Source organism: Gopherus evgoodei, chromosome 1, assembly GCF_007399415.2.
Source record: "Gopherus evgoodei ecotype Sinaloan lineage chromosome 1, rGopEvg1_v1.p, whole genome shotgun sequence".
Taxonomy (NCBI): domain Eukaryota; kingdom Metazoa; phylum Chordata; order Testudines; family Testudinidae; genus Gopherus; species Gopherus evgoodei.
The window spans coordinates 23,763,250-23,777,757 of NC_044322.1; the positions used below are offsets into that span (position 1 = coordinate 23,763,250).

General features: G+C 38.5%; 1 protein-coding gene across 4 annotated transcripts in view; it reads right to left on the reverse strand.

Moving 5' to 3' along the window:
- MRE11 (MRE11 homolog, double strand break repair nuclease) overlaps nucleotides 1-14,508 on the reverse strand; it is a 48,865-nt gene that overhangs the window by 14,047 nt on the left and 20,310 nt on the right. For all 4 annotated transcript variants that reach the window (XM_030559720.1, XM_030559712.1, XM_030559729.1 and 1 more), the window contains exons 12-15: nucleotides 13,259-13,362; nucleotides 6,826-6,999; nucleotides 4,424-4,486; nucleotides 1,346-1,571 (exon numbers count right to left, since the gene is read on the reverse strand). In XM_030559720.1, coding sequence (XP_030415580.1) covers nucleotides 1,346-1,571; nucleotides 4,424-4,486; nucleotides 6,826-6,999; nucleotides 13,259-13,362 — 567 coding nt within the window. The remainder of the gene's footprint in view (nucleotides 1-1,345; nucleotides 1,572-4,423; nucleotides 4,487-6,825; nucleotides 7,000-13,258; nucleotides 13,363-14,508) is intronic.

Genomic DNA, 14,508 nt, shown 5'->3' on the forward strand with positions numbered 1-14,508 from the left:
CACTTACTAGCTCTGCATGAACTAGAGAGCAGAAAATATCAGTGTAGCTGGCGACAGCACAGGTAGCAGCTCTGGCTAGCTACCTGAATACATACCCAGGGTGTTCTGAGGGGATAGCATTGGTGGCGGCTTGGCTAGCCATCTGAGTACAACGCCTCCACCGCCCCCACACCCCGAAACTCTGTGTATGTACTCAGGTAGCTAGCCTGAGCCACATCAGTGCTACCCCCAGCTATACTGCTTTTTTCAGTGGAACACCAATTCAGTAATATTTATAGCCCATTTTCATTTCTTCTTTAATGGTTTATAAAGAAGAGCCTACAGAACATATACAACACACTGCAGTGATTGATACCAATAATCAACAAGAATATTTGAGGGCTGAGTAAGAAATTTAATTAAAAACACTCATCTTTATCACAGTTCATACTCTTCAGACTAGAAAGTGGATAAAAATGGGAGCATGATTTAGCTTCTGACATAGTGTCTACCCCATGGCCAAAAACTTATTCCCTTTCTTGACAGTACATTGGGCACATTTTCCCCATTAGTGGTTTCCATAACCAATTTATTTTTGAAGTTCCCAGTCTTAATTTGAATTCATAGGCCCTGATCTTGCTGTCAGATCTGCTAGTCCCCCTACAAACATGCTGAACCCATTGAAGTCAGTGAGAGTCTTGGCTAGCTGATCCATCTGCAGAATTGGATACTTTAAAAAAAAATTATTAAAGGCCTTAACAACAAGGAGTGTAACTCATTAAAAGGGCACAATCAATTACAACCAGACCAAGAGGTGGTTTGATATTTTTGGTTCAAAAAAAAAAAAAAAAAAAAAAAAAAGTCCTATTTTCCCGATTAAGACAAGTTTTCTAAGCCTTAGGAAGGACTACTTGTTTCACAAGTCCTTGTGGGGGAAGAGACTACCTTTTACACATGGACAGCACCTAGCCCACATTGGAAGCTATAATAATACAAACATTAGCCAGCAAAGGTATTGCCTAATATTAATACAGAAGAAAAGACATACACGTCTGTGCATAGGGCTTCCCCAGGAGACTGCTATAACTACTGCAGCATAGGAACATGGTATTTTTTCCTCTTGTCAAAACCTGAGTATTTCAACTTAATCTTTGTAAGGTGGCAAGTTACTGCAGCAACTGGTGCCAAAAATGCTGGCAGTAAAAAGATTACAACATCGTGAATCTGATTAAACAAGAAGCCAATAGGGCATTTCATGGGAGCATTACAGAAAAGGCCTTTTTCTTTCTCTCTTTTTTTTTTTTTTTTTTAAAACAAGGGGAAATGGCTAATAATTGCAAAACAAGGAATGTAAGAAACTACAGACCTCTTCCTCTTCGAGAGGCTCCTCTTGATGTTGAGATTTGCCCTCTTCCACCTCTTGCCTGACCCCTTCCTCGACCTCTTCCTCTGCTGAATGATGCAGAGGAGCCAGCATCTGAATCATCATTGGTTTTTTGTTCTGACATTCCCATATCCATAAGATCATCATCACTAGAACCAGAGGCAAGAGCAGCCTCATGAGATCTGTGAGCTCTAGCCCTGCTCATAGCCTGAAAGAAATGATACAGAGTAGTTAATTTTAACAGTAAAATGCACCACAGTTGAAACCATAGGGTGACGTGTTTACAAGAATTCAGATTTAGGGCCAACTTCAATGGTAATGTAAGTCACTCAGAAAACAGATCTTTCTTCTAGTCATTTTGATGCAGTCCCAATCTGTACATTAAGTCAGGATTGTTTATAAAATGCTTCACTCCCATTCAAAGAAGTCTGAAAAAACGACTGTGTTATAACAAATTGTGAAATGGACTAACAAGTCAGCCACCCTACAATAGAGAAAACAGCTTTCTCCAAGAGGCAATATGCACATTCTTCCATTAACTTAGCAAAACCTGCTTCTGAAAGATGGGTCATTAAGGGGGAAGTATCTAAACAACTGAGCAGTTTCTACAACCCAAGGACTGTGATTTGAAAAATAACTGAGAGAAAACACTGTTTGGAGAAGTGAGGTAAAGATACTAAGAAAGGGAACTGCCATCTGGTATAAAGATTAATGGGCTTTATGAATAAGCAGACAGTTAACATTTTCTTTTTTCCTTTTTCTTAAAAAGATTAAGGGTTCAATTCTCCTTTCACCAATGTAAATCCACTGAAGTCATTAAATGAGAAGAACAAGGCTGGAAGTGAATTTGGCATTTCTAGATTTCCACTAGATCCTGTCCATATTCCCATTTGTAGATTAGACAGAAACTTAAATCACAGTTTAACCATACAGAAAACACAGGTGCTATTATTATTGTTCTTATAATTAAGGGACTTTAAGTCCCTTACTGACTTTCAAATGGGACTTAGGACCCTAAGTCATTTAGGCCATTTTGAAAATTTGATCCAGAGATAGTCCAGGGCGTAAGGACATAGCTAACCTCCCATTTACACTATTAATTTGAACCATATGAGGTAAAAGGGCATCCTGACTAGGTAGTATTTGTAGTTTTCACCTCACTAACTGTAACACACCTTTACAGCTAGAGTTCAGCACTGCTCATTGGAAGGACTTGTCTACACAAAAAGCTTTAGTTCACGGCAAGCTGGGGTGTAAATCTACCCCACACTAGCCTGTCACACACTAAAGTATCTGTGTGGACCCTACCACCTTGCACTGGGTGCCCTTCACTCCTGTTTCAAAGCAGGATAGATAGATCAAAGCACACACTAGGGAACTTATCAGCCTAGTGTGGAGATTTACACCCCAGCTTGCTGCAAACCAAGTGCTGAATTTGACAAGCCCAGAAGTTGCCAATCGCATCTAATTCTATGGTGGTGAATCCGAATATACGTTGCTCAAGTAGATATTATTTTAATTCTTATAGACAAATGGACATTAGATTCTGAACATCTCTGCAGAAGGACTCCCTACTCCAGAATGGACTACCTTAGAAAAACCCAACCCAAACCCATTACATGCTCTCACACACTGAAAGAAAAAATAATAATCAGGAAATCTATCTGTACTTTTTTTTAAAATTATTAATATTCTGGGACCAACCTGTTACCAACACTGTGAACATTAGATTCAGATGTCTCCCTGACATGTAGTTCATCAACAGGGACATTAATTCACTGCTGCTGGGACTGCTCAGGCACTATTAACGTTGGCTTGGAAATTTGCAATTGCTGTCTAAATTGTATGGATCCAAGGTTGGTTATTTCGGTGGAACTGTCTCCCAAATGATACCAGACATATGGATGACTAGGGAGTGGCTCCAGTTAGGCCATTTCTTTTGCACTCTGTGTCTCATAGATATACTCTGCATAAACAGACTGTTAAATACTTCACTCTGGACTTTTGAATACTGTACATTCTGTGCTTCAATATGTCTCCCTAGATATACAGCACTAAAGTGCAGCCAAAAAACAGAACAGAAACCTGATATCCTTTTGTCAAACAAAAAATCCCTAGTAATTGCAAAACCACTTACATAAAGGTCAATTTAATATAGGGGTTCTCAAACTGGAGGTCGGGACCCCTCAAGGGGGTCACACAGTTATTCCGAGGGAGTCACAAGCTGTCAGCCTCCACCCCAAACCCCACGTTGCCTCCAGCATTTATAATGGTGCTAAATATATAAAGTGTTTTTAGTTTATAAGGGGAAGGAGGTCTCACTCAGAGGCTTGCTATGTGAAAGAGGTCGCCATTACAAAAGTTCGAGAATCACTGGTTTAATAGATTCTGGGACTTCACTTATAAGGAGTCTTAATATAGGTTTTATGCATGGGATTATATCCCACAATTATGTACCAAGAAGAGAGTCCACATAAGCAAATTATACACAGCAAAGTGGACATTTATGTTTGAATGTCTTTACAATTTGCATAATTATTGATAGTTGCTTAGTTACTATGCAATTTACTGACACATTCTTGTGTCTTCTACAAGGGAACGGTTTGTTTTCACACAGATGAACAGTGGTATAATCTGGGATTTTTACCTTTTTAAAATAAGCTGTAGTGACTTTATAATGTAGAGAAAAACAACAAAATTTGTTATTTGTAATCTAATTTGAACTGTAAACTGGACATCCAGATTCAGAATGTTTTTTGTTTGAGTTTTAAACCAGAAGCATGCTATGACTTTGAGGGAATATCACACACAAGGATATTTTCAGGTGATTTGCAATTCTGCATCCAACACAAGACCTTGTGGAATCTCTCTCTTTCACAGAAATCAATAAAACTTGCCATAGGGTTCTCTCATTCTTCTTGAACAATTAGGCCTGGGTGATAGAGAATGTATCTATTATTTATTCTATTATACACTAATAGAAGAAGACAGTGCTCCACTTATGCAACATCAATACCGACACATATTCTACACCCTACATTTGTGTTTTAAGGGAATTACCTCACGAACTTCTTCCTCTTCCTCTTCAATATTCTCTTTTCTGGCCTCCCTAAATTTTCGCACCTAGATCACAGTAATATAAAATAAGACCAAATTAATAGTCTGGACTGTACAATAACTGAAGACACAAAAATTCCAAGAAAAGTGTTCCTGTTTTAATAGCTTAGAGGTGAGGTGAACTTAGATTTTTAAAGAAATCAACTGAATGTCTGTTCTTTTACCGGATTAGTTTTGAACAGAAATAGAATGGCATCACTACTCAACACTTTGCCAGGAAGGCTCTGCTGACTGCAAAGAGCAACAATTACATTAGCAGGTACAAACAATACATTTGAGATATGTTTGTAAAAGGATGAGTCCAGAATACCCAAGGGATATAGAGAGACCTCTTTTTTTAGAAGCAAAGTAAAAAATCATTAAGTAATGTAGACTAGTTTGATCTAGTCCTCTCCTAGTAAAAAAAAAATCACCACCAGAGATTCAGGGCTCGAAGTAAATCTGCAGCACCACTACTGCTTATTGGCATCATTAGATATTAGAGCATACCAGCAACATGCATCTGCAGAAAAAATCATGGGGCTGGTGCTACTCTCACATTAGATCTAAACTAGTCGGAGAACAAAGGATGCCCAACAACATGTTCAAAGGCCATTAGGAGGAAGGGAGGCCAACACTGCAGCCCATGAATCTCACATTTCATGGGATGTGTGCCAACGCAGTAAAGCTCAGCACTGGCTGAAAATGTGCTTGATATGGGGTACAAAGGAAGGAGATGCGTTACTTTAGATGGAATATACCGGCAAAAGGTATTAACATAACATAGTCACTATCGAACATTAAACAATGTTAAACAAGGTCTGGGGCTTAATTATAGAGAGAGCTCAGCTTGTTTAGCACCATGGAAATCACACTATTAAAAATCCCTTTACCTTTTTTATTAAAGACACAAAAAAGAAGGGAAAGCAGTTAAAGCAACTGAAATTTAAAGTATTCAATAAGGCTTCCATTTTAAAGCATCTCTTGTTCTAGTTCCCTTTAGCTGTAGGCTGTTTTTAGAAAGGGAAAAAGCCCCATTGTTTGACAGTCTTTTAGAATGTTAAAGATGGTAATAATTGTTATTCCACATGGTGTTTGGCTTTCAGCTGGAGCTGGTAGGGGTGGTGATGTCATCTGAGTCCCTCTTTCTTTGTCCTGTTTTGGTCATGACACCTTTCAGGACCATGATAATGAAAGTGTAGGGTTCCAGAAAACAGAGGCGGTAGCAGCCATGCTGGTGAAACTCAGTTACAGTAGCTTCTGTTCGCTTTTCCCTCGTGTTTTTCTTTTTTTGTTCCCCACAAAATCTCTTTAGTTTAAGGATCCAAAAAGGGTAGAATTGCCCACCCCCTTGTTATTCTATTTACTAATTAGGGCTAATATGGGGCATACCAGTTTTGGCTCATTAACTTCTGGGTCCACATCTCCTGTTGTTAGCAAGCATAATTTTAACACACAGTCTTTAAATTATATCAACTTAGCCTTTTTGTTAAGGCTAATTCAGTTATTCTGTCTTCCTCTCCTACCTTTTCCTATCAACATTTATTCTTAGATGTTATTGTCACATCTTATGAACTTTTACGTATTTGAATTGTGAACTCAACTGTAAGAATTAAGTCTGTAAGCTCAACTGTCACAACAGGTACAAAGTGTAAAAGTGACAGAGAACAGGCAATAGAGCATCGAGAGGTAGTGGGATATTAAGAAATACAATAGACCCCAGAAAAAGCATGGGAAGAGGTCAGGAATAAAGAGGAAAAATAAAAGTGAAGGTAAGTAGGAGGTGAAAGAGAGAAGGGAAGAAACGGAAAGAGAAAACTGGCATCACAGAATATGCATCTAGACCCACTGCTCTGTTTACAGTAAAAAGTTTAAGTTCAAATTAGGCATCAAGTTGCTACTTTTTTAACCAATGGCATGAGCAAGTGCAATCCAAAGACTATTGATAAACAACAGTGGTCAATTTGATCCCAAGTCTTAAAGGCAAACTAAACATTTGCATCTACCCATACTTGCCAGTATGTACGTTATCTCAGTCAGAGTTTGCACAGAGCTTAAGTTGTAGGCCACATATCCTTAAAAATTGACAGATTGTGTACACATAAGATCCTATTATGAACAATTACAAAATATTCCACTAAGATGGAGTAGGAAGCAACATATCAAACTACAGGATACAATTTTAAAAAGAGATTAAGCAGCTTCTAAGATATATATTTAATTTTTGTGTGTGTTCATGAATGTGAAGCACTGAGCGGACTGGCTAGAGGCAGGTGTTGTGCAAGCTTCAAAACACCCACAAAGCTGTCAATAAACGACAATCTTCTGCTCCTAACCAGAAGGACTGAGCGTAATTCAGGACTAACCTCCTCATCTATTTTTGCCTCCTCTGCATCAGTGTGACGTTCCTTAAGAAACCTCTGAGTTTTCTCTAATTGAAATTTCACCAACTCTTCGATAGCATCTTTCTCTTCTTTGTCAACAAATTCCTGCACTGCTTCACCCATTCCTCTTTCAGTCAAGAGTGAAAGCTGTACTTTCTTTAGGATACAGAAAGGGAGGGAGGGAGGGAGAAGGTTAAAAACAAAAACAAAAAACTTCCCTCAAACAGCAATATTTATCCCAGAGTATTACAGTCATATTATTTTTCAGAAAAGAGAAATATACAAAAATATTTTAAGCTATTAGTCAAAGAATTGGATAACATCAGGAAAAGCTAACAGATTATTCTTTCTAGTCAAGAACCTTTAGCATTAAAGGATTAATGTGTTATGTAAAACAAAATGAAGGATCAATTAAGCTAAAAAGCATTATGATTAGTAATGGAAGAAAAGAGTAAAATACATCTCACAAGAGAATCATTTAAATGGAGGAAGTGATAATGCTAATCTTACTGGATTTCTTTCAGGACTAAAATGAACTAAACTAAATTTACATTTGTTTTTGTACCTCTAATGTGTGTCTGTTACCAAAATAATATTTTAGCAGCACTCTTGTGTCTGTATAACATGAAAAGAAAAAATTTAACCACTGAAACATTAGACTAGGTGCTGGGAAATCAGAAAGAAACTGATTTATTTTGTATATTATAGGCACAGTAGATTTCACTTCACAGCAACCTCTTGGCTCCCAGAAAAAAGTTGCTATTATCTAGAAGTTGCCAATATGCGGAAGGCACTGTTTTCAGGGGTTATACACAGAAAAACAAGCAAAGAACAGCAATACATTGTACAGAACAGTAATTGTGGAACCATTTATTAATTTTCAGTACTAAAAAAAGAAAGCCAAACATTGATACTCAGTAAAGGAGAACACTGCATAGTGTACCAAAACCACATCCAGAAAACTTACGAAATCTCCACTTGCTAAGAGTCACAATTATAAAGAAAAAGCATTTTTTTAAAATGAAAACGTATGAAACACTTATAGAATCAAAGAATCATAGAATCATGGACTTTAAGGTCAGAAGGGGCCATTATGATAATGTCTCTGTATGCTGAACAGTACTGTTCCTACAGTGAGTGCTCTGTGTCACAAATTAAAGTAGCACAAGATTTTTACCAAAAAAGGTTTTAAGGACAAAAGTTGTCCCATCTTAGTTTACTATCTCCACCCATATAATCCTTCTCCACGTTGCATGCAGCCTCATAACTGTTCTCAAGGCCACAACTCTGGCATAGCCTGTGAAAAACATTCACTGCATCTAGCTGCTCTGTGAGGGAAGACTCTTCAGATTCATCATATGACTCACTATTCTCTTGTGCCTTACCAGCCTGTTGACACTTTACAATCACGACAGCTTCCAGAAGTTCAGGATCAGAAAGCTCACCTTCCATCTCTAAACAACTGTTATACTCAACAATGGCCTCAAACTCCTCTGCTGTTAGAATTTTCAGAAAGAGAAACATTGACCAGCACATCGATATACACAAGCCATCATTTCGTGTTACTGCAAACTTCTTTTCTGAAGCACTTTAGAACAGTCTATGAGAGAACAGCAGCCCAGGACTCCTTAGCAAGATGAACTGCATTCATCAATTTGACAACATCCACCACTCATATGTTTGGGTCAACATTAGAGAAGCAATGATGTACACAATCCATTGGCTGCATGACTGAGGCTGCATTGGAGCAAGAATTTTAACACAAAGTGCAATAGCTCTACATTAGCTGAATGAGGTGGGCAATGTCAGTCAAGAGGCACGTGTGTCTATCTTGTAGCCACAACTCTCTGTTCCAGTTCTTAAGCCACTCTTCACAGAGCAAACGTGTCATCCATCCATGCATTGGCTGAGTTCCTGTAGATCACAGGCAGCTCTGAACGGTCCTTAGAGAAACCATAGGGGCACTTGCTTTTTCTGACCACCATTAGAGGTCGTTTCTCTGTCCCATCCATGTTTGTATAACACAGCAATATGATATGATCTACAGCTTATTTCCTGTCCTGCAAACCCTTCTTTCAGAAGGCCAATGCCCTGGTAAAAGAGATCAGACTTGTCAACATTAAAGATGCCATGTGTCTGAAACTGCTCGAGAATGCTGGGTAAAGTGTCTGTCCACCATTCAGTAGCTGCCAGAAGGTAATCATCTTGTTTCTCACCATGCTCCTTACACTAAACCATGTTGTGCTGGGCTTTCCACCAACTGAGCCATCTGAAGGGTTGAACTCCTTCTCTGCCGCCAGTTGACTCACTTTCTGTTTCAGCATCAGCCTGGAGAGTCGAGCATCCTGTCCAAGCTTATGCTGAAACCAGGGCTTCACCAACATCTGCCTCCTTTCCATCGCATTGACACTTGCAGCCTCGGGATGTGTTGTTCCCCTGTAAAATGTTAAGGCTGTTCTGAATGCAAGAATCAATGGACTTTGGTGACATCAAACCTTTCAGCCATTCTTACTTGATAAGCACAAGGCTTCCAGCACACAAACTTTATTGATGAGAGATAGGTCCATGCCTCTGGAAGCCATGGCACACAGCAGAAGTTTTAGCTGCACATGCTCAAAGCCTGAAAGTTCATTATAGGATGGACCTCTCCTCTAAAAACGTTGCTAAGTGGCATACCTGTGGTTAATATCCGAATCCAATTAATATTAATGGGACAGATTGGTTCCTGGCAATATGTTTCCATTAACCAGAAGCTGTTATTCAACCAAGCAAGGATACGGACATTTGAGTAGCATGCTCTCTTTAGTCTGTGATAATGCAGCACTAACACTCTTACTCAGGAACATTATGTATGCTTAATTTATTGTCAAATCTTCCAGCTGTCCCTTAAGGTGCTATTTTATTAAAAGAATTATGTCAGAAGCAGCGGAGCCTTTTCTACTGAGAAACAGTTAAATTAAATACACTTGGAAAAAAAAACCCTATATAGCTATTAAAATTAACTGTTCGCTTTATTCCCCATGAAGCAAATGCATTAGCATTACACTTAGAGCGGTCTTTTTTTAAGGAAGTATTATTTTTGACAGTCAGTACATTCTTATATAAATGTATTAACAGGCATTCTGTCACAACATGGAAAAGCTATTACTGTAATTAAAGAAAACGAATGCAATAGCAAGCTGTTATAACAGGACATTAAAAACTTCCAACACTGTGATAAATGCAGAACACTGGAATCTTTTTTCTTTTCCTTTCATCTCATAAAGTTCTGTGAGAGCACCCTGTGGCTTCTTGAATTAACACCACTGGGAGTCTCTAAAGACCCAAGTCCTTCAAACTCCTCAGCATTTCATAGAATCAAGACATATGGGTCTAATCCTACGAACTCTTACTCTTATTCATGTCAGTGGAACTATTTTCCTAAGTTTTATACGCAATAATGTCATCTGGAAAAAGTAAGTGTAAAGTATTAGCATCTTACTAAGAGTTTATGACCTAATACAACTTATAGTTTAGACTTGAGCAAGGGGGAATAAAAGCTGCTTTATTAACCATGTTATTTTTCCTCAAAATCTGGTAGTGATTAACTTGATTGTGCTTAATTTAAAGTACATTATCAACATTTAGTTAGTTCAAAAAAAGTTCAATACGAAATGGATATTATTAGGGCTGTCGATTAATCGCAGTTAACATGCGATTAACTCATAATTAATTGCAATTTAAAAAATTAATCATGATTAATCGTGGTTTTAATCACACTGTTAAACAGAATACCAATTTAATTTTATTAAATATTTTGGATTTTTTTCTGCATTTTCATATATATTGTATTCTACGTTGAAACTGAAATCAAAGCGTATATTATTTTTTATTACAAATATTTGCACTGTAAAAAAAGATAAAAGAAATAGATTTTTTTCAATTTACCTCATACAAGTACTATAGTGCAATCTCTGTGGTGAAAGTGCGACTTACAAATATAGATTTTTTTTGTTACATAACTGCACTCAAAAACAAAACAATGCAAAACTTCAGAGCCTACAAGTCCACTCAGTCCTACTTTCTGTTCAGCCAATCGCTTAGTCAAACAAGTTTGTTTACATTTACAGGAGATAATGCTGCCCTCTTCTTATTTACAATGTCACCAGAAAGTGAGAACAGGCATTTGCATGGCACTTTTGTAGATGGTATTGCAAGGTATTTATGTGCCAGATATGCTAAACATTCATATGCCCCTTCGGCCACCATTCCAGAGGACATGCTTCCATACTGATGACGCTTGTTAAAAAAAAATAATATGTTAATTAAATTTGTGACTGAATTCCTTGGGGGAGAACTATATGTCCCCTGCTCTGTTTTACCCACATTCTGTCATATATTTCATGTTACAGCAGTCTTGGATGATGACCCAGCACATGTTCATTTTATGAACACTTTCACTACAGATTTCACAAAATGCAAAGAAGGTACCAATGTGAGATTTCTAAAGATAGCTACACAGCACTCACCCCAAGGTTTAAGAATCTGAAGTGTCATCCAAAATCTGAGAGGGACGAGGTGTGGAGCATGCTTTGAGAAGTCTTAAAAGAGCAACAATCTGATGCGGAAACTACAGAACCAGCAAAAAAGAAAATCGACAATCTGCTTGTGGCATCTGACTCAGATAAAGAAAATGAACAAGCGTCGATCCGCACTGCTTTGGATTGTTATCAAGCAGAACCTGTCATCAGCATGAACGCATGTCCCCTGGAATGGTGGTTGAAGCATGAAAGGACATATGAATCTTTAGCACATCTGGCACATAAATATCTTGCGACGCTGGCTACAACCGTGCCATGCGAATGCCTATTCTCACTTTCAGGTGACATTGTAAACAAGAAGCAGGCAGCATTATCTCCTGCAAATGTAAACAAACTTGTTTATCTGGGTGATTGGTTGAACAAGAAGTAGGACTGAGTGGACTTGTAGGCTCTAAAATTTTAAACCCCCCTCACCCCCCCCTTTTTTTTTTTTCCACACACACAGTTCTACATTTGTAAGTGCAGCTTTCATGATAAAGAGATTGCACTGCAGTACTTGTATTAGGTGAATTGAAAAATATTATTTCTTTTTTTTTTTTTTACAGTGCAAATACTTGTAAACAAAACTAAATATAAAGTGAGCACTGCAGACTTTGTATTCTGTGTTGTAATTGAAATCAATATATTTGAAAGTGTAGAAAACATCCAAAAATATTTAAATAAATGGTACTCTATTATTGTTTAATCACGTAATTAATTTTGTTAAACCGCGCAACAGTCCTACTATTTACACTCATTTCAGGTGGCTTAGGTGACAGAGATTGAGAAAGACAGAAATATGAATATATTAGGGACCTACAAACCAACTAACAAAAAAAGACAGTCCCTGCTCCAAAGAGCTTACAATCTAAATATAAAACAAGAAATGGATATAGACAGAATAAAAAGAAACAATGAGCCAATACTGGTCAGCATGATAGGCTCAGTACAGAGACTAACCATTGTCAAGTTTTTTGTTGGCATCCTGAGAAAGGAGAATTTTGAGGAGGTTTTTGAAGGAGGATAAGTAGTTAGTTTCATGGATGTTTATTGGGAGTTCCTCCCAAGTGTGAGAGGTAGCATGAGAGAAAGCACGAAGTGGGAGATGGAGGTTGGCGCCATGGGCTGATCTGAAGCAAGAGAATTAACATCTCAATAGCCAATAAGAGATGATAGGCAGGATGGGGATAGACCATGAAGGGTCTTGAAAACTAAGACAAGCAGCTTATGCTTGATGCAACAGAGAAGGGGGAAACCAGTGGCGGGATGCAAGAAGAGGGGCAACATGGTGAAAGCAACGGGCTTGGGAGATGAACTCAAAAGCATCATTCTGAATGAGGAAGACTGCATTTGTCAAGACCAAAGAGAAAGATATTGAGGATGAGAGCCTGGACAAGCATTTTAGCTGCATGGATAGATTAGAAAGCTTATATCTTAGAGATGCTAAGCCTGTACGTGAGCACATAGAGAGTGAGAGCCGAGTCAAACAGGACACCCAGGTTATGGCCCTGAGTGACATGCAGGACACTGGCACTGTCCACAGTGTTTAGGAGCTCAGTTTAAGCCACACTGAGCTTGAGCTGATGGCCAGACATCCATGAGGAGGAGATGTCAGAGAGATAGCACACGTTTCAGTTTGGACAGAAAGAAAGAAGAGAGTTGTCAGTACAGAGAGGGAAACTGAATCTGTGTTTGCAGATGAGATTACCCAAAAGATAAGATGTGGAGAGAAACAAGAAGGGGCACCAAGGACAGAGCCCTGTCAAACCTCCATAGGAAAAAAACTATCACCATAGCAATCAAACGTGTGATTTCATAAATGCACCAAGGACTTAAAAACACAATAATAAAGTTACCTTCTCTGCTGTCTGGAAATATTGCTTCACAAGGTCTTCCACTCTCAGGGTTGTCCCCTCCGAAGCAGGTCTTCTAATAAGCTTTCCAAAATTAATCTCATCTTCTAGAAAAGAGATAAATGGGTTCTTATTTTAATAGAGTTGTCCTCACACATCAATTTAGGTGTTAAAAGCTACTAACATAACCCTGATTTATTATAATACAAAAGGTAATAAAAATTGTTGAAAATAAGACTCTTGCAACAGCACTGGCCACCAGTCTAGGAGTTCTTCAATAACTTAAAATTTTCCACAATAAATCCCCTGACGGCTCATTCTACTCCAATAATAAATATACAAATATGCCCAAATAGAATTCCATCTGTAGAAGGCATAATAATAAAACCCCTCCAACCCCCCTAAATGCCTGGAAGAAGACAGGGACTGAGCAACAAAAACTGGGCTCTGACAAATCAAAAGGAGAGCAAATTTCAAAATCAAAGGCCCCTCACGGAGAACACCATGTCAGCAGCGCCCTCTCTTACATTGAAGGAGCTAACGCTCAAATGTCTTTGCCAATTTCAAATGCACCAGGAGAATATGGAGAGAGAGATGGTGTCTCAAGCAGGCAGGTCCTAAGCTTGCATTTAAGGCCCTACATGTTAAAAGCAATGCTTTGTACTGCCCTTAGAAACTTACTGACAGCCAGTCAGACACCAGAGCACTGGTGTAACATGCTCCCAATGTGAAGCTCTGCTTAATAAATGGGTCACCACATTCCTCATTAGCTTGAGTTTCTGAAGGTTAGAACATATTACAGTAATCCGATGAAAATAGGAAAGAAATATGGACCCTGGACTTCAGAAAAGCAGACTCTGACTCCATTAGGGATCTGATAGACAGGATCCCTTGGGAGGCTAATATGAGGGGGAAAGGAATCAGGGAAAGCTGGCTGTATTTTAAAGAAGACTTATGGAGGGCACAGGAACAAACCATCCCGATGTGCAGAAAGAATAGCAAATATGGCAGGAGACCAGCTTGGCATAACAGTGACATTTTCATTAAGCTTAAGCACAAAAAGGAAATTTACAAGAAGTGGAAACTTGGACAGATGACTAGGGAGGAGTATAAAAATATTGCTCAAGCATGGAAGGGTGTAATCAAGAAGGCCAAAACACAACAGGAGTTGAAGCTGGCAAGTGATGTGAAGGATAACAAGAAGGGTTTCTACAGTATGTTAGAAATAAGAAGGTGTGCACCTTAATGAACGG